The sequence below is a fragment of the Barbus barbus genome, assembly GCF_936440315.1.
Source record: "Barbus barbus genome assembly, chromosome: 25".
Taxonomy (NCBI): Eukaryota; Metazoa; Chordata; class Actinopteri; order Cypriniformes; family Cyprinidae; genus Barbus; species Barbus barbus.
In genome coordinates, this window is record NC_136753.1 from 1,796,119 (window position 1) to 1,817,576 (window position 21,458).

General features: G+C 34.7%; 1 protein-coding gene across 1 annotated transcript; it reads right to left on the reverse strand.

Moving 5' to 3' along the window:
• Window positions 1-4,037: 4,037 nt before the first annotated feature.
• On the reverse strand, window positions 4,038-21,026 carry LOC306844889 (MICOS complex subunit mic25a-like). The gene is made up of 8 exons (XM_079377316.1): window positions 20,806-21,026; window positions 20,213-20,303; window positions 20,098-20,137; window positions 19,537-19,675; window positions 17,090-17,173; window positions 10,766-10,836; window positions 9,811-9,946; window positions 4,038-5,122 (listed from the first exon to the last, which is right to left on the reverse strand). Exons 1-8 carry the CDS (start codon window positions 20,887-20,889, stop codon window positions 5,099-5,101), a joined length of 669 nt encoding a protein of 222 aa, XP_079233442.1. The 5' UTR covers window positions 20,890-21,026; the 3' UTR covers window positions 4,038-5,098.
• Between the last annotated feature and the right edge of the window lie 432 nt (window positions 21,027-21,458).

A 21,458-nucleotide genomic window follows, 5' to 3' on the forward strand; every position in this document is an offset into this window, starting at 1 on the left:
AGGCTGCTTACTCCAGCGAGATGAGCTCTACCTGAGTTCAGAGCTGAGAACGGCATCTGTTTACACCTGGAGGTGTGGAGCTGATCCTCAAATAACTGTCTAAGCAAAGCGGAGATCTGGTTTCTGTGTTTAACAGTCCTGAGGCGGTTCAACCAGGACCACGAGAGAGACACATGAATGCAAACACACTCAGGCCTGAGGTCAAATGCTCAATTATTACTGGAATATTCAAATATTGTGTGTATAAAGGCAAACTCACCAATGCAAACATATACTATAACATGTTTTTGTGTATTGTTATCTTACACCACACACTCACACACACACACAGCTGGGAGTCTCAGGTAAACCTGTTTTCCACGCTTCTCATCTCCTCACAGCTCTTCATGTGAAATGACAATCTCAAATGGCGCCCTCAGGCCACCGTACGGCTGCAGGAAGTGTTTTCATATACGTGTGCAACATCACAAGTTTCTTTACCTCAGCTATAAAGGGTGTATTTCTGTTGACTTATACGGTTTGCTGTTTGGTCAGGAAACAGTGTACAAACTTTTCCTTTTAGAGCTTTCAAGTTGTAACACATGAAATATTAGCATACATTTGTTCAATGGTATTTAAGACTGTTCTGATTTAGTATGCTTTATTTTTTCTAGGGTGGCCATATATCCTCTTTTTCACAGGATTCCTAAATTGCCTAAAATGTCTATGTTTTAGCTTAGTTTCCTGTTGTTTTCATACTTGCTGAAGGTAATGACTGAAAAGTAGTTTGACCAACTGCATAGAGGAATTGGAAATAATCGACCAATCGTGGGATGAGAGAAAGTGGGATCTACAGAGTACGGTAAAAGCAATGCAAATATGTCTTCATATGAAGTATGAAGACTGTAGAGACACTGTTAAAAAACTAAGCTAAAACCTGGAAAAAATTGTATATATATGGATTAATGGTTTTCCTGTAGCAGTCATATAACAATCCCCAAAAATCCCATAGATTTTCATTAACGGAATGTTCTGGGTTCTTTTTATTGACAGAAAGGACTGGAGATCAAGACCTCTATTGATTAGTGACATCATAGTGAACTATTGTTGACCTTATTGTCTGCAGCCTTTGAATAATTGCCAACATTTGTAAAGAGCATTTAACCTCATTTGTATTTGCGGTGAGTGAAAGACACACACACACACACACACACACACACACACACACACACACACACTATAAAGCATTTGGTGATGTCATAAAGATTGACAGCTCACTTAAAATTGAATAGCCATGATGCATTAAAGGCTTTTAATTCATATTTAACTCCAGAGTGCCATGACAAATTTATTATTCAAATCCTTTTTTATCATTAGTTTATTTCTGAATTAAATGCAATCAGAATACATTTTTTTGCACCGAGTTATATAGTTTATTAACTAACCTGCAGGTTGTTGAACAATGTGTTTCACAGATTTGTAAAGCTTTTTTCTGCATTATACAGCTTTGATTGTGGCTCATTCAATCAGTTTTATAATCATAGCTTTAGTTCATCTGATTAAAATGAGATAAGGCACTTTCAAATGAATAATGGTGTTTGTTGTGCATTAATGTTTCTGTGATCTTTTGCCATTGATTATGAATTGAATAGCAGCTGCAGCACATATGTATTTATGCATTTTGATTTATTCTAATAGCCTTTTACTTTTAAGACCATGTTGCTCATTCTTGCACCTGTTATTTGTCCTGATCTTGAGCAGAAACATCATTTTAATGTTCCTTTTTTGCATCTTTATTGAGCAATGCTTCATAGTTTATATGAAGTGAACTTAGCAAGATAATAAGATAATGACAAGCCGGCTATAATAATCATAATCAGATAATGTTTGTTGGCATGAGAGCATGTTGCGGTTTGGCATCTGCATTATTATCTGGCAAACTGTGATTAAGCTGAATATTTCCTGCAGATTACAGTTCAGCGAGACTCAAACTGTTTTCCTCCAGTCGTGCATCAGCCCAACTATCCACCATCAAATACTCGTTACTGCAACGAGTCAGATCCAATTATTTTACATTATACTAAAGCAAGTAAACAGCGTCATAATGAGAGAAGAACACGGAGCTCAATGGAAATGATGGCAGAGAGGCTTTATTTTCATGAATATGCTTCCACGAGTGTTAAATGAGCTGTGAAATGAGATTCCATCACACACACGGCGTTAAAGAAAAGTGTTAAAGTGTTTAAAAGGAAAACTGAAAGAAAGTAAAAAGCCAATCTCGCTTTCAGGAGGAAATCTGGATCATTGCATTGACTTTTGGAAGCCATCAGAGGAATTTGATTAATGGTGTAATGGTGAATGCATGCTTATAAATGCAAATACAGGACACACACACACACACACACACACCAACCCTTTTGACAGAAGCTTACTGAGAGATATACAGATCAGACACTCGTCTGTCGCCACGTGTGTGTGTGGATCCACAACAGCTCAGTTTTTGCATTTTCTCATGGTTTGAAGGCATTTTGCACCTGCTGTGGAGAAACTTTCATTCAACTCATTTGCATTTGTTCACTTTGCGTCTGTTTCTGAGCTTCGGGCTGTGAATGAAGTTTTACCCTCAGAGAGAACAGCTCATTCTCTCCTCATGACATATGCAAAGTGCAACAGATTAGAATAAAAAATCCATATTAAAGTCAATTCAATGAAATCTTTTTTTGAAATGACAATTTCACTTGTAATACAATAAAAGCTGCTCCAGTGATATTTGAGATGAGGTAAAGGATGTGTGATATGTGAATAACTCCAGCAGAACAGATGTCTGCCTCAAATGTCACATATCAGGTATCAACATGTTTCATCCAAATGCCATTTGAATGCAGATACAGTCTATATAAGATCTTCATGTCAACATCAGTTATTTTTGAAGAAACCGATGCTGTGTGAACCAATAATAAGCTATATGTGAATCAGTGATATATTGTTTACCTTAATGAATATGTAACTACATGCTGCACTTCACTGGGTTTATTTTTTATCTCATTATGATGATGAAAGTCAGTGAGAGTCTCTGACATTGTATTTATATTCTTAGTGTTAATATTATTCACATTAGTGGTCCACCAGCACAGTCATTAGACTTTTACCTCCAACCTTACCTTGCAAAGTAGCACTAGTTATTAAGTATTAAGCATTATATTATTTAAATCTTGTCACAGAATCTATATCATTTTAATAAATCGGGGTTTACCAAACTGGGGTTGGTGAAAGGCTATTTAATAATTAAAGGCTAATTAATTAAACCATAAAAAATGTCAAATTGAAATATATGCATATTTGAAAATAAAAATAATAAAAATAAAACACTTACTAAAATAAATATTTTGTTTATCTGCATGTCATGTGATAATTAACCAACATTAAATAAGCATAAATATGCAAGTGTGTTGATAAATTATTAAAATATTGCTTATTATTGTTAATTGGGTTATTAGCTAAAACTAAAACCATTAAGAAATATTTTTGTTACTTGAAATAAAATACATTTAAATGAAATAAAATAATTAAATAAAAAAAATGTAAACATTTTATTTAATTTACAATTCACATTTTCATTTATTTTAACTCAATGTACTAAAATAACTAAAACTGGTGTGAAAATTAATTAAAAATTATATAGGTATATAAAATAAAAAAAAACTTAAGAACATAATCGAACACGAAACAACTAACTAAAATTCAAATCAAAACAGAAAAAAAAAAAACTTTTAAATATTTTCGCTCAAAAGCAGTTGAACTGAGCAAAAGTCATCACATTGCTTTTTTTTTTTTTTTGGCAATTTTTATACTTTTTGCCCAAAAAATCTATTATGTAATTTCTATAATAACAGAGTTGAAATAATGAGTGTAAACAATGAAAATACTGAATTCTATCAGATGTGACACAAATAGCAGCATTTCCTTTCTTTTATTTGAGCTCAGTGTTTTTGAGCCTGACGTCTGACCATCTTCATATCATGTAATATTCTACTACAAACAAGACAGCAGATTCATTTCCTGGTATTATTTTAATATGGGCTCAGCAAACATAATAAAGCGCTGTCATATGTTTACAGTCACACGAGTAAACTGTATTTCTGCAGCTGCACGTTTGAATCAATGTTTAACTCTCTTTCTGTGATTCACACGCAGAGATGGAGATCAATACGACACATCGGGAACGCCAGATCCCATTTTCCGACCTGTTATCTTCATCCGTCTCCACCAGCGTTACCATGACTACAAGCACACAGGCCAGTCCTCTCCTCGTGAACACAAGAGTGAGTCTGTGCCAGAGACGCAATGATTGGAAATCACGTCACACGGCTCTAGAATGATACACAGAGCTCTCACAGGAACTCCATCAAACACTCATTATCACAGAACACGCATGTGTCATATTTCAGTCTCAAAAATCCAACCTGCGTTTGTACGGGCCAGAAAAAGTGTATAAAAATCAACCCAAAACATCACTGACTGCTAAATGCAAAGCTTGTTAAATGATCTTAATGCCAATTCCTGTAGACCTTTTATAATCTCACATAGCTGAAGCAAATATTACTTTCAAATATTCATCAGTTATACTGAAATATTACAGATTTGTTAAATATGCATAAACTACACTGACATATTAAGATTTATATGTTCAAAAATGCATCAACTATACTGAAATATTGATTTAAAAATGCAGAAACTACACAAATATTAGAGATTTATATGTTCAGAGAAAATGTATTTTCTCAAAGCACACAGCAGTGGACAAAAATGATTTTTTTTGCCTCCATAATGGTTGAGTTTAATCATATTCATCCGTGCAGATCATCAGAAAACAGTTTCAGACTGATGAACACTCTTCACTGTCACTGTGTGGAAAGCTAACAGAGTAATGAGAGACTGAAGAGAGAAACAGACGCGGAAGAGACTTTATTTGCTCACAGTAAATGAAGATCAGCTCAACAGACCAACACAATCCTGATACCCCCCCCCCCCCCCCCCCCCCAAACAAACACACACACACACACAAAGCATCCTCGAACGCTGCTCCTCTTCTTCAGCACCAACCATCACATTATCATCTTCATCCGTGGTTCACCAGTGAGTTCTGCAGAGAACAAACAAACAGTCACGTCAACAAGCGCTGATTTCCATAATAAACCTCCTTCATCAATTCCAGCGCTCATGTGTCGCTCACCTCTCCTGACTTTAGTTTGAGGTATTCTATAAGCAGCAGACGCTATAGTCTCTCACACACACACACACACACTACAGTATTACTTGAATGAATTTAAAGCTATTACATTATCATGAAAATAATGTCATTAATGCAGTATATAAATATCACTCAGAGAAAGATGATTTGAGCAGTGAGGCCAGCGTCTGAGCTCAGGGCAGGAGTTTAATGCTGTGCTTCAGTCTGGTCGAGGTACAACACTGATGTTGGAACAAAGCCGCACATCTTCAATCATCAGCCGACAGCCCAGAGAAACGGCCACAGCTGGAACACAGCATCCCAATCAAGCCAAAGGAGCATAAAATGAAGATGCCAGGCTGAGCGGAGCAGCGCCGCGGGCATCAGGAACCACTAAACACCTTCCTCCTGTCCTCATCCTCATCCTGCAGACACTGCTGTAGATTAATGACCCGACCTGCAGATTCATCAATGAGCAGCACACACACACACACACACACACACACACACACACCTGCGCTGACCGACCAAACACACAGTTTATTACTGCTGACGGACCATCATTACTGTCCCGCACAGATGATGGGACTCACTCACTGGATGTTTAGACACAATACAGGAATAAGAGACACTGGCTCCAAACGACAGAAATGTGGCACTGAAGACTGGAGTAATGACGCTGAACATTCAGCACTGCATCACAGCAGTAAATTACATCTCACTATATATTCACATAGAAAAGCTATTTTAAATTGTAATAATATTTCACAACATTACAGCACTGTAGTTGCTGCCTTAAATTACGCTGAATAAAATTGGCTGTTCAAATCATTTCAACTTAATTTCATTTTAAGTTATATTCAACTGACTTAAAATATATTTTAGGTCAGTTAAATAAATGACAAAAAATGAATTTGAACCTTCTATAAATGTAAAAATTAAGTTGAAATTGGGTCAATTATTTTGATTAAGTTAAAGTAATGGGGAAAAAAATATGTTGCCATGACTTATTGATCTTTAGAAGAGATATATAAGAGCTCTATAGGAGACTATACATTTAAAAAGAAAATAAAACAAATACAATAATCAAATAAAATGTGATTTGTAATGTATTTAAATAATATTTATCCATTGCACTGATTTACTGCATTTCCAACTACACTGTGACATACAGTAACTGTCACATTAAAAATTATTGTGTGTGTGTGTGTATATATATACACATACAAGAATTTATATACACACACACATACATATATATTCCCTCTGACAAAAGCAAAGGGTCTGTTGTTGGGTTTGAAAAGATGGTGTAGTTAAAAGCCATGCTTGAAGAAGAAAAGTGAAGTTTGGGAGACAGAAGAGACACAGATACAGACACTTGATCTGATGAAACTACATTCAGATATTCTGGAATAAAGAATAAGAAAGCGTGAAAACAGGAAGTGGCAGACAGGAAGAGGTGGCACAGACTAAAACGATGGTGGATGACAGAATGACAACAAAGACTCTTGATTCATGTGGCATTTCTCTTCCGGTACAGTCTGTGTGTCTGACGGCAATCAATAGGAAATTTCCAGAACATGTGCCATATTTAGCTTCGAATGTCAGTGGGTTCAGCGTGAAGGCCTTACAAATATGAAGGTCAGAGGACGTCTACTGTCTGCTCAGAGATATGAGCGCGATACTGCGACCATCTCAGTTCTGGAGCAAACAAAGGCTGTCAGCTTCATCATCTGAATCAATCACACAGCTGCAGGACGACACATGAGAAATGCCAGACGCTTTCATGATCTCAGGATCATCCTGACACGCGTTTCCTTCATTATCAGCGCTCTTTCAATCACCCAGCGCAGCGAGATCCCTACCGCTAACAGGGCTCTGCTCCGTCTTCTGAAGCGTCTATCACCCTCAACCTGAAACAGCTGGATATATCCGGATATGAAAGTGATCTCGTTTGAGACAGAATATCATATGAGCTTGTGTGGTTTTACCACAGTAAAGTGGTACAGTCTGACACGATGCAAACTGAAGCTCTTCGATAACAAAAATATGGTCCAAAAAACAAACAAGTAGATTTTTTAATTTTTTGAAGTAAAAAAAAAAAGTGTTAGTGTGTTTTGGGGGTTGTTGATCAGGTCTTCTGAGCTTTCACTAGTGCGTCTCTTTCTGTCTGCTGTGAAAAGTCTCTGGCTCAAGTCTGTGGAAGCACATTTCTGACAGAACAACAAGAAATCCTGCTTTGGAAAATACTGACATACGTCTAAATTATGAGATACTACATCATAAGGAGATAAATCATAATTATGAGATAGAATCTTAGTTAAGACTGTTACATAAATGTTTGAAATTATAAAATAAAGCCAAAAATATGACATGATAAAATAATTATAATTTTGTTTTGTCTAAGTTGATTGAGATACAAAGTCATAATGAGACAAATGTCCAAATGAGATAGCAAGTCATAATACTGTCATAAATCATAAGTTGAAATTATAAGACAAAAACTCCATTATGAAGTTATGAAATTATGAAATCAAAATTATGAGATAAAAGGCCAAATTTGAGATAAAAAAAAAATATTTTGATCAAATTGAGATACTAAGTCACAATTATGATAAACGGTCCAAATTTAGATAAATGATAAAAACACAACTATGACAGTCATAATTATTGAATAAAATGTTGAAATAATGAGATTAAAAGAACATGATTATGACAAAAAGTCAAATTATAACAAAAAAAAGGTTGAAATAATGAGATAAAAAGCCATAATTATGACAAAAAGGCAAATTTGGACAATTATGAGATACTAAGCCATAATGAGATAAATGCCAAAATGTTGAGATATGTCATAATTATGAGATAAAAAAAAAATAAAAATGTGATAAATGAGATACAAAATGGCTAATTATGATAAAGTAAAAATTATGAGACAAAAGATCAAAATTACGATATAAATATTTTTGGGTAATTGAGACATGCCATAATTACGATGGTCATAATTTAAACTTTTTATGTCAGTTTTCTCAAACCGGGCCAAAAAAATGAAGTAGTAGTTTTTTTTTAAAGGGGTCATATGATGCGATTGTCTCAAAACCAGTCTGCTCTGACAACCACAAGCACACATCGGAAATGTAACGCCCCTTACAATAATAATTACATTATTAACTCTTTATATTTACTTTAAAAGCTGAAGCTCATGATTATTGTAAGGGGCGTTACATTTCCGATGCGTGCTTGTGGTGTTCGGCCAATCACAATGCACTGTGACAGTTGGCCAATCAGAGCAGACTGTGCTTGTCGGAAGGAGGGGCTTTGTAGAAAACGATGCATTTGAGAGAGGCGGGGGGAAAGCATCATATGACCCCTTTAAAATACTAATCTAACGACAAAGACTATACTGTATATCAGCTAAAGCAGAGTATGCCGGTGATATGGAGAGGGTCTGTGTTCAGTCTTCAGTGCTGGAGAGCTCCGCTCAGTCTTTAGCTGTAGACCATTCTTTCGAATGTAAATGCCTTTCATTAGCACTGTGTTTCACTTCAGTAGCAGTGTGGCAGTTTGCCCGCTCTAGTTGGCATACGGCCACTGCGCCAGCTTCAGACACACACACACACACACAGAAATGATCTCTAATAAAAGCTGTTGTAATCTGACTGTGTGTGAGATGCATGAATGATCCAGTATTAAAGTGAGTCTGATAGAAGCTCTGCTCATTCACACACTCATCAGACGAGACACACAGCAGTGGACGCTGCCTCTTATTTCCTGCAGAGAAAATGACTCTGGCATGTTTTAAAATTAACTAGCTCTCAGTTACACAATGGACAGAAATATGAATAAAATATCACTATCGGCCAGTATTATCATGTTGTTTTATTATCAGCATGGGTCTGATTAGACTCAAATTGCCAATATCATCAGCTCAGGTGTCTTACATTTCAAACAGTAAACTCTTTTCTATGCTATGAGATAGATATATATATATATATATATATATATATATATATATATATATATATATATATATATATATATATAAAATCTTAGAAATGTTGCCTCAGCAATCTGACATAATAATAGAAGTATAAAAAAAAGGTATTAAAAATTATAAAAGCAAATCCTAAAATTACACAAAATGTAAAAAAAACATAAATTAATAAATAAAGCAAAATATTAGTAAATTAATAAATTCAGAATATTAATAAACACTATAAAAGTACATAGTACATAAATAATTTTTAAATATAATACTGCGCCATCTGCATTTATTTTTTTACCAATTAAAGACTGGTTGACTGTGCATGGTCATTTTAATGCTATACAGTACATTTACATTTACATTTATTCATTTAGCTGACGCTTTTATCCAAAGCGACTTACAATTGCTATATAGTCAGAGGTCGCACGCCTCTGGAGCAACTAGGGGTTAAGTGTCTTGCTCAGGGACACATTGGTGTCTCACAGTGGATTCGAACCCGGGTCTCTCACACCAAAGGCATGTGTCTTATCCACTGCGCCATCACCACCCCAGTAAGAATAATAATAATATTTTGCAATATTGTGCATCCCTGATAAAAGCAGACAGATCGCAGCCGTACCTTCTTGGAGGTGTTGATGCAGCTGATGTAGTCTTTGGCCAGCTGTGAGCAGTGCAGCGTCTGCTGTGGGTTCAGTCTGTAGCAGCTCAACACCTGCGACTGCAGCTCAGGGCAGACGGGACTCACTTGACGAGGCCTGAGCGTCACACACACACACACACACACACACACACACACACACACTTCATCAACAGTGCTGGGTCAATTACACAGACTACAATCAAGACATTCACATCAAAAACTGTTTTATGCCACTCACAATCACTCTACTGTAAAATCCAACTAATACAGGATCACCTTCAAAATGTGTTAAACACCAGCTCAAGAACACAATACAGATCACAGGTGCAAAGACTGATAGACACTAAACTAAGAACTAGAGGGAAAAATAGTCATTGTTCTGCCACCTAGTGGACTAAAGAAATACTGCAGATGAATTTGTCTGTTTCTCAAAAAAAGTATTGGCATTGATATTGAGTAGACATGTCTGTGACTCGACAAAGACACAGCTTTCTGCTCTTTTACATAAAAAAATGACTCATTAAAGGTTAAAATATTATCTTAGTAAATTAAGTCAAACCAATGTAAAAAAACAAACAAATAAAATAAACTAAAATAAAATAAATAAAACGTTTTCTTATTTTTACTTTTTAAATACTAATTTATACTTTATAAAAAAAGATTTAATTTTAGCTATAGTTTCTCATTTTCATTTATTTTAAAATGTACGTACAGAAGTAACTAAATCGAAAACTAAAACAATTATAAAAATTATATAGACTAATAAAAATACTAATAAAAATACTAAACCTACTAAAAAATGAATACAAATAACAAAATTGCTAAACTTTTAACTACATTTAAAACCAAAACTTAAAATATGAAAATAAATTAAATTTCAAAATAAAAAAGTTTATTTTAAAACTATAACAGTATGATACTAAACTGCACTCACTTAACGGTGGCCTCTGCTTTACGCGCCTCCTGCTCGTACATGTGTGCAGTCTGGTGATAGTATTCAGTGTTCTGCAGAAACAGACACAAAGAGTCGGACTTCATTCAGCTGCAATCATTCATGAAATACACAATTAAATAATGCATTTGTTTTCCTGCAGACTCTCCATTTACAATCAGCAAATGTTTACGGTCCCAAACAGATGCATTTTCTGCCACATTTATCATGCAAGCTCAAAGGAGAGGGGAAAAAGATATCATAATTCATTCTTGCTTTGCTTTGGTTTAATAGTGTTTTTTCCTCCATCTCCTGCTTCTGTTACCTTCTCTAAAGCAATCCCACGATGCAATGAACGCTCAGAAATGTGTGTGGAGGAACTCTTCAGCATCCTCACAGGCTCAATTAAAGCAGTGGCATTATTTTCTAGCTCTGTCAGCACATCTCTCAGCCCGCGGACACCGAGTGAGACGTCGTAACGTTTTATTTGGTGAGTTTTATGGGCATTTACACGGCAATTACCACAATTACAAAACATTACCTTCACATTCATGACACACCATCACATCTCACTCAATGCATCTGCCTCAGATAAACTTCTACTCACAACTGATAAAATAATATGCTTGCTTTTCTTAAATAAACACGGCTGAACTAACATTCACAAAACTGCATTAGCTTGAATTGAAACTAAATGCAAAATGGTTCATTCAGAAACAATGTTGTCAGAGTTAACTAAAACTACTGGAACTACTTGAAATAAAGCTGAAAATAAAATAATATTAGATGAAAAACTTAAAGCTAAAAAACTGAAGTACTAAAATGACTAAAAACTGAAATAAAAATACATTAATTCTGTAGAAATATTATAAAAAAAATTAAACTAATAAAAACAAAAGCACAAAACAAAATGACTAAAACTATAATGAAAACTGAAAATGTAAAAATAAAAACTAATTACCAGTATCTAAATAATACTAAACCATCACTGCTCAGAAATTAAGTCTCAAACCAGGGTTTTTGTTATTTGAAATAGAATAAACGTTAACTGAAATTAAAATATAAATTATACATTTTATTTTAACTTTATTTCAGCTAGCGGTCAAGGAAAAAAATATAAATATTAGATAAAAATACCCAACAAAATTAACTGCAAAAAATAAAAAAATAAAAAAATAATAATAATAATATATATATATATATATAAACTGAAAATAGAACTAAAAATATAAAAATAAAAGCTAATTCAAAATATGAATTATTTGCACAAATAACACAACACAGTTCAGAAATGACTACGGGAGAAGTCGTCTTAAAGGTACAGTATCAAAAAGATTTAATATTTAGGGGTGGAAATAGTCATAAAAGCTTAAATTCTGAATGTTTTGGAGCAAGAAACCTTGACTGACTTTATAAATGGCCTTCAGGGAAACAAATCAATGTTGCAGAAGTGTGAAATACTTTTATAGGTGTATTATCTGCTCGTTTCTTCAGCTCCAGCAAGACACAAAAACAATACCCTGAAAGTGATTATAATCTATCAGTGAAATACGAGGGACAAGCATCAGAAATCATCAGTCTGAGAGAAGAGTGTGAACTCTCTCTTTAAGGAGTTTGTTCAAATCACTAACTAGTAATAACGAACGCCTTATCAAACACAGACGTGAAGAGTCAGTTTGCTGCCGCTGAGATCCCATGATTCCTCCCTCACAGAAGGAAGAGTCTAATGGGATAAACAGCAAATAAGTAAAGCTCAGATAATGTTGTAGAGAAAACACTTTTGATTCTCGACTCGTTCTCTCGTTTCTGGCTTCATTAATGCCTGATTCTCAGCTCTACTGAAGTGTCTCTGGATGTTTTCATCTGATCTGTTTTTCTGTGTGAGGCAGTACCTCAGTAAAAGCAAAGAATGCTCACATCTGTATATAGTTTATGTCTCTTTGACGAAATACACTGACAGCACAGCTGGAGCAGATGTGTTGTATGTGTTCGGGTGTCATTTAACAAACACATGCATAAACTCTCTCAAATTCATTTAAAGGTGGAACAGAACAAAAACCATGTTGTGAACATCGTTTACCGTTAAAGCTTGTTAAAGTTTCAGTGTTGATTTAGAGGTCTTTTTACAACCATTTAGCATTGTTTCATTAACATTCATTTACATTGTTGCAATGTTTTTTCAGCAATGACATTATTTCACACACATTTCAGCGTTGATACACCAGCTGGGCTCAAATAGACCGCCATCTCGCCTGTCAATCAACCACTGAAAAATGAGATTTACATTGCTTTAACAACTTTTAAAGTGAAATGCATAGAAGCCTGTTTCTGCCACTGAATAAAAACAATAAAACGTAATTATGACTTTTTATCTCACAATTCAGACTATTGAGTTGATATCTCACAATTCTGCCTTTTTTCTTGAAGTTCTGACTTCTTTTCTCAGAATAGTGCAATTGCGAGTTATAAAGTCCAATTCAGAGGAATTCATTTCCTTACAATTGCACATTTATGTCTCGCAATTCTGACTTTGTAACTTGCAAATGCAAATTACTATCAAGCAATTCTGAAAAAAAAAAAAAAAAAACTTTTTAATCCCACAAATATTATTTTTTCTCTGTAATTGCGAGTTTCGATCTCACAATTAGGATTTTTTTCTCAAAATTATATTTCTAACACTTGCTATTTTGAGTTTACATCTGACAATTTTGACTTTTTTCCCCCAGAATGTTTATGTCACAAATAAATGGTAAATGCTATTTTTTATCTTACCTTTTTAACTCTTTACGAGTTTATATCTTGCAATTTTGAATTGAAAGAAAAAAGTCTGACTTGTGAAACAAACTCACAATTGCAAGATACATTGCAGCAATTGGAAATGAAATGTACGGAGAGCGGTGCTAAAAGGTTAATGCATTTGAAAATAATGTATCATGTACACTAAACCTGACTGACAGTGTTAAGAGCAAATGAAAGATAAAACCACACTTGCTAAAGCAATCATGCTTCTACAAGTCTTTGAGCTCTTTTAATTTGACTCGTGTTTCACAGGATCTCGTACGCGATCACACTGCAATGCAAACACAATGCTGTACCAGGTGCGCTACCGAGCAAGCTTACGGCATCAGAAAAGCATTACACATATGGTGCTGTTATGTGATGCAAACATCAAAATATATTAGTTTACAAATCATGCATCATGGTAAAAGTGTTTGTGGTTATAACAGAGTTGTGCATGCAACCACACAAAAATAAGGCTTTACTAATGGAAAATCTGCCTCTGTAGTCATGATTCCTGTTACAAAGGAATAAGAGTCACTGGTGTTTTACTGCCTCTAGGGTTGATTTCAGCAGGAAAATGCAGTGAATTGTACTTCTAGGAACTAGAAAACTCAGAAATAATCAGTAAATTTCATAATTAGCTACAAAGAAACACATTAAATTAACATGAAATCTTGAAGTAGAAACACTGAAAAAGTATTTTCTTGTAAAACTTTAAAAAAAAAAAAAGTTTTACAGTGTCTTTTACTTTGTTTGTTACATGAAGCATTAGAGGAAAATACCAGAAAATAAGTAAAGGATACATTTAATGTGATGTAGATTTGTGTATTCTGACTGTATGAACAATAATGAAGAAGAATGAAGGAAATTACACCTGTTTGTCTAGTTAAGTCCTTTTAGATTGGAGCAGATATCAGTCTGATCGGCCGTCAGAGCTTCATCTGATAACACGTCTGATTTATTCTAGCAAAAGCTTGACAGTGTGAAAAGCACAAACCCTTTTTAAGATGAAGGACATGAATAATACATTACAGTATGAAGAGTGAAGATAGGCATGCAGAAGAGAAAGCCCGTGGGATCAGGATCTTTGTTCCTCTCTGTGTGTGTGTGTGTGAGAGATGCCTTTGTGTCACGCTCAGGATTCCTCTCTGAGAGCTTAACCAAAGCATTTCAGATTAGTGTGTGTAGGCTGAATCTTAAAAATGTGAGCCGTCCTTTAAAGCATCACACACACAGACTGCAGCAGTATAACGCACATGACAGACGAGAGCCGATTAAAGGTCTCACCTCAATAGAGCAGGAGACAGAGAAAGAGAAAAGATTCAGGGATGGAGGAGTGTATTGTGTTTTTGCCCACTGTGTGTGTGTGTGTGTGTGTGTGTGTTTAAAACTAGTGTACACAGGCATCACCACATAAAACTGCACAAATAATGACTGTTTTCAGACAGGTTTCCTTGTACACTTCTTTGTCTGCCATGGGTTGGACAAACAGATAATCCTGCCTCAAATTCACTCTATTGATTGAGTCAGAATTTGCCATATTGAGTCAATGATGTTTGTTTGGCTCATGTTTCATGCCAAAAATCAACAAGAAAACAGATTTGGCAAAAAAAAAAACTTTTTACGATTAATATAATAATAATTACGATCGATATAATATGATATTATAATAATATATTTATTAATTTTTAAATTTTTGTGGGTCATGAAAATTGTCATAATACAGAAACTCTTTTCTTATTTTCTTATCTTCTTAATTGTTTTCTTAATATAATATAATATATTATACTTTTTAATAACTAGTTTATTTATTTAATTTTGAGGTGAAATATGACCAGGCATGTTTTCTTGTCTTTAAATTTCACAAAAATATTGTCACAATGCAAATAAATCTTAATGGTCATAAAAGCAGGCTTTCATAATATAATATAATAAATATAATATACATTTTTTCATTTATTTAACTTTGAGGTGAAATGATTTATTTATGCAATGAGTTGAAGAGAATATATTGAGTGTCTTTCTGCTCAAATTAAGAAAGCACTACAGAGCAGTGTGTATTAGTGTGTAATTATTGTTGAGACACACACACAGCTAAAGCGAAACGAGCGAGAGCAGCTGCACACAACGCATGAATGATGATCCAACTACAGCCTCAGATCTACTTCAGCTATAATTAATACTTCAGCTATAACTTCAGCTTAAAATGACCTAAAAGATCACATATTATTTATACTTTATCACACCACGGCTCTTAAAGTTCAAAAACTTTAGTGATTAAAAATAAGTGCTTTAAGTTTCCACTTAAAGCACTTGACTTATACACTTTCCTTTGTCCAGTAATATTTAATTTCAAATATTGATGTTAATCTGAAAAACAGCTCATGAATATGTTATGCACCAACTTCTGTTCACAGGAATTTTGATCCTTCCACAGTTCACTTTATTTCTAAACTTTGTGGCGTTGATATCCCAAGGTTCAAAGGTTGCGTTCCCATAGGACTTTGTCTTGAACCTCTTCAAACACTACTCAAATTAATGTCACTGTAACTGCAGCGTTCCTGTAGCTCAACCAGTAGGTCATGGGTTCGAGTCCCAGGAAAAGCAAGAATGAATAAAAATAGAAGTGTGTACCTTGAATGCAATGTAAATCACTTTGGATAAAAACTTCTGCCAAATGCATAAACGTAAATGTAAAATATAAAACTATGGATGCCTTGTTTGCTCAGACAGTTCAATATAAATATGGTTAATTTGAATAAAGTTGTATAAAGTTTAAAAAGCTGACTTCTAGACGTCCAAAAAACATTTCCGATCAATCAGAAATCCTTTCACAGCGAGCGGACAGACGCTTCAGGCCATCTGAGGCTGTTTTTTATAGTAACGGGCCTACTATTTATGGCTTATAAAATCATATTTTCACATTTCTTTTGATGTGAAGTAAATATATTCTTAGTTTTTATAATTTTATTTCATTTATTTTTCTGTTGCAGTGATGAAACGGTTTGTGTTCTGCTAAACACAAGCTGAAACTCTCTCGCTTTCATTCCTCAGGCGGTTAATAAATTATCTAAAACAACTTTCAAAAGCATAAAATCACACATTTGGATTCCACCCACAGTTCATCTCTCCGGATCGGTCACACACACACACATTAAAGTGGCGTATCGCTCATCAGAAGCATAAAGGATGTTGATACGTGACACGAGAGCGCCACGGTTCAGATGAAGCCGCATAATCATCATGACCTCAACGTTATCACATTCATGCAAACAGATGTATTTATAAATGCAGACTCACCAACTATATTTAATATGATATGAACACATCAGAGAAAACAACCCATCTTCAGCCTTACAGTAAGATCAAAGACGAGACGTGTGTTTAAAGTACTTCTAAAGGCCACATTTTGTAAATATCCTCACTAAAACCTGTTAAAACTGACATGTTTTATTTCTAGCAATGAAAAAAGGTTCATAAATGGGCCAAATTCAGGCTTCAAATCTAAAAATGGTTTGTGAGGAAGTGTGTTTGTGCATCACACACCTTCTTCTCCGTCAGATGTAGTTGCTCCTTGTAAAACTGTTCCAGATGTTTGAGTTCATTTTCTTTCTTCTTCAGCTGTCGGGCCTGATAGACACAGAATAACCTGCTCAACATCACCTGTTCATTTGCAATTCAACAAAACTCTTGATGGCTTTCAAACGTGGCGGATGTTCGACTGCAGCACACGATGAAGATCTGATGTCCTCTGATGTACCTGATCTATGATGGAAACTGGCAGCAGCCATCCACAACAGAAAGAGCGCAGCAGCATGCAAGAGGACAGAAACACCGTCACTTCATCACAAACTCACTGAATAATGCTGAGATTAGCCAGAAATGAGCTTTGTGTGACGACAGACATGACGTACAATAACACAGAAAACAAAGCATGATGGGACGGACTGAAAAGACACACTTCAGATGCATGTATCAGATGATACATCAGTGTTTGTGTGTGTTTTGTCACATCAATAACACAAATATGATTGGAGAAATAAATGACTACAAACATCTGGAAGACTTACAACACACACACACACACACACACACACACAATGATAAATGAAGATTTAATTGATGTGTGATTATATGGCTAGCCCTATGGAAGCCTGTTTCTGCCACTGAATAAAAAATAAAGAAGGTAACTGCGATTTTTTTATCTCACATTTCAGAAAAAAAGTTTTTGTCTCGCAATTGTGATTTTATAAATCGTAATTCTGACTTTATATCACGCAATTCTATGAAAAAAAGTCTGAATTGTGAGATAAAAAGTCCCAATAACCATTTTTTTCTTTTTTATTCAGCGGCAGAAACGGGTTTCCATAGAAACAGCTTCCATAGCTAGCAGCTTTAAAGTTAACATGAAAAATATATATATTATTTTTTTTTATCATATTCATCAAAATGTAATAAATTGCTCCACTTCTGGAACAACTTTCACATTTGACAATATTTTTACTGTTAACTTAACCTATTAAAAATGTTCTCGGTAAATGAAATAAAGCTGAAATAAAATATAAATATTAATTGAAAAAACTAAACTTAAATGAAAATGAGAAAAGTTGAAATAATAACATTTCTAAAACTAAAATTAAAGCCATAAAGAAATATATAAAACAATTCAAGCTAAATTATTTCAAATATTAGTAAAACTATAATTGTATAAAATACTAAAATAAAACTTGTTATATGCGTCAATCGCTCTTATTGTAATCAGTTTTCACCATCCAATCAGCTCAAGTCCCAATGACACTTTCTTGTTAAATATGGTCATACTCTAGTAAACAGGTTGTGAACGGTTTCATGTTGACTTTAAAAAGGCTCTGATGAAGAGACTGACTGAGTCTGTTGTCTCATTTACACACAACACTACGAAGCAATGACACATAAAACTACAATAAAACTCAGATTCACAGCAAACGACTGCTGCTTCTTACCCGAACACTCAACTCATCCGGCTGAGAAACAACAGAGAGCAGAGAAACAAGGTGAAGGATGAGGAAACATTACAGCCCATGGACCCCAGAGCCCATGCTGTATTTATAATTACATCAAAGTTGTGCTGAATTTAATTTCTGCCTATTTTAATGACTGTACCAAATCAATGTCTCTGTTTCTGTAGGAATCACACGCTTCTTACAGTGGTTTGCTGTTCTTTTACACTCGTTTAGTGTTTATAGTAATTAATGAACTGGGTATTAACACACATCTGTGCATCTAAATGAGCCGGAATATACATGTTAATCAGAAACACATCAGCTGAGGGAAAATGAACTGAGAGAGAGAGTACAAAATAAAATATTGCAATCATGATCACTAAAAGCTTTACACGCAAAAAAGGGTAATTATAATTAACAATGAAGCTGGTTATTATAATTACGCTCTGTAATTAAACGAGGAGCATCACCTCAAACAGCAACATTACATCAAACACTCCTGCTGCAAAACACTCATTAATACTGCTGTCTGTGTGACTTTAACCACATTAATTAAACCAGTTTTTGATTTTTAAAGATATATTTGAATTAAACACTGAAGCATGCAAATGTGAGGACAGTGAAGTCAACTGATCAGAAAGATAGATGCCTCATCATGAAAAATATTTGAGCAAACAAACAAAAATCTGTGAGAGTTATTGCTTGAAAGTTCTTCGTTATTAATATATTATTTTGTAAAATGAGGTCTCATGTTGTCAAAGTAGTAGTAGTATATATTTATTTAATGCCATATCAGCATCTATTTTCATGGCAAAAACAATAAAAACCAGCACACAAACAAACACAAGTTATGTTACACAAGATTTTTTACATTAACGTATGATAAAAATTCTAAAACTTTTTCTGGGAAAATGCATAGTGTATGTCAGAGAAGGCCAGACAGCGTCAGGATAATGAAAGCAGAAGAGAAGTGAGAGAAAGCATGTGTGTGTGTGTGTGTGTGTGTCTCACCAGGTTGTGTGTTTTGTCGAGTTCCTGCCGTGTCTTTGCTGTCTCTTGCAGCGCCGCTGGGTTTATATCGTCTCTCGCCATCTCTCTACGGCTGATCCGGGCCAACTCTTCCTGGACCAGAGCCTGCTCACGCTCGAACCTACAGCCACACACACACACACACATCAGCTACAGGGACAGACAGACACTAATTGCATGACCATTAAACATCATTAAAGAACTGGTCATGATGAATGAGCCAACTAGCCTTGATTCTAGTGAATGCAGCTCACAATTATTTGTTTATCATTGTAATGCATCATAATCTCAATAAAAAAATATTATATTCGATTTTATTTAAACTGGCAAATATTTATGCATCATGGTAGCATTAGATGTAATGCTTTTTCCAAGGTTATTATCATTAATTAAAACTAAAGCTATTAAAAAGATAAAAACACATAACAAAAGTACAAAAAGTAAAACAAAAAAACACACAATTTAGAGATTTTTAACAGAGTTGCAGTAGTTATGTTAGAGAATGTGTTCAGAAATACTGATAAAACTATATAACACACTAACCGTCTCCTGAGCTCCTCCTGTGTCTCTGCAGCAGACGGCCCTGAAATATCAGCATCACAGTCAAATATGAGATATAAACAAGTGTTGCTGAAGAGAGGAGCAGAAGCGGTCGAACCTGGCTCAGGTTTAGCACTCTCTGCTTTGGGTGATGATGATGATGAGGATGGTCCAGTCTCCCGCATCCGCTGAAGAACATCACCAGACAACTGAGAGCACAGAGGCATTAATATAACATCAACTGAGTTATGATTCCCTCTTTCAGGTGCATATCTGGGTAAATACATTCTGACAAATGACCAAAAACAAAAAATAAATTTATACAACCAAATAAACATACAGCTCTCAAAAGAAATAAAAAATATAATAAAATAATAATAAATAACACACTGTTCTCAGATCAGATTGAACTGTTTTGTGTCGTTGACCTTGAGTAAGAGCAGATAAAACTACTATTTCACAGCATATTAGATCCCAGCAAACAAGCCATGAGGAGAAACACGAGCACAATGCTTTAAAATGAGCGGATTTCATCATTATATCACATATGAATCAATTAAAAACTGATACTTTCATTTTCTCAGAGCCACTAAAGTTCAAAAGAGGAAGAGTTACAGCAGACTTCTGTTCATAAAAGCACAATTACAACAGAATCTCATAAAGGTCCAGTAGTATCAGTCAGGACATGATTATTATTGTGGTGTCTGTCACCTTTACTCCGTGTATGACCCTGACATTGTCCTGTTCATCGAGTCCGTAAGACACAGACCTGCTCCTGCTGTCCGCGGCCCCCATCAGCACTAAATCACCCCAAACACTCCAGCGACACAAATAAAATCACCCCGATTCACTTCAGGGTCACTGTGTCCCGCTACATGCAGAGACAACCAGAAAACATCCACGTGACACGCGAAGTGCACTATGGGAAATGTAGTTCTTGTCATCACACTGACGTCACATGGAGGTCGCGGGAGAAACAATTTAAAATATTTATTTTATATGTTTTAATTATTTTGTTGCTTAATTTCTGTTCTTATATTGCAGTGTATAGGTTAGTGAGATATTATAATAAAAAGAAATTGAAAAATGCACTCTGTTACTATTGTATTATTTTTAAGGTAGTTGTGTTTATTATTATATTTGAATGAAATGGTCGGTAAATAGTAATACTAATATTTCATTTAATTTGCCTTTTCTTTTTCTCTTATTGCTGATTATATTGCTAGCAGCTTTAAAGTCAACATGAAACAAAATAACTTCTGGATCCAGTGTTGTCAAATAAAACTATAAATATAAATATAAAAAACCTAAACTTAAACTTACAAACTTCGACTTATTGCAACACATTTAATTTTCATTTAAGT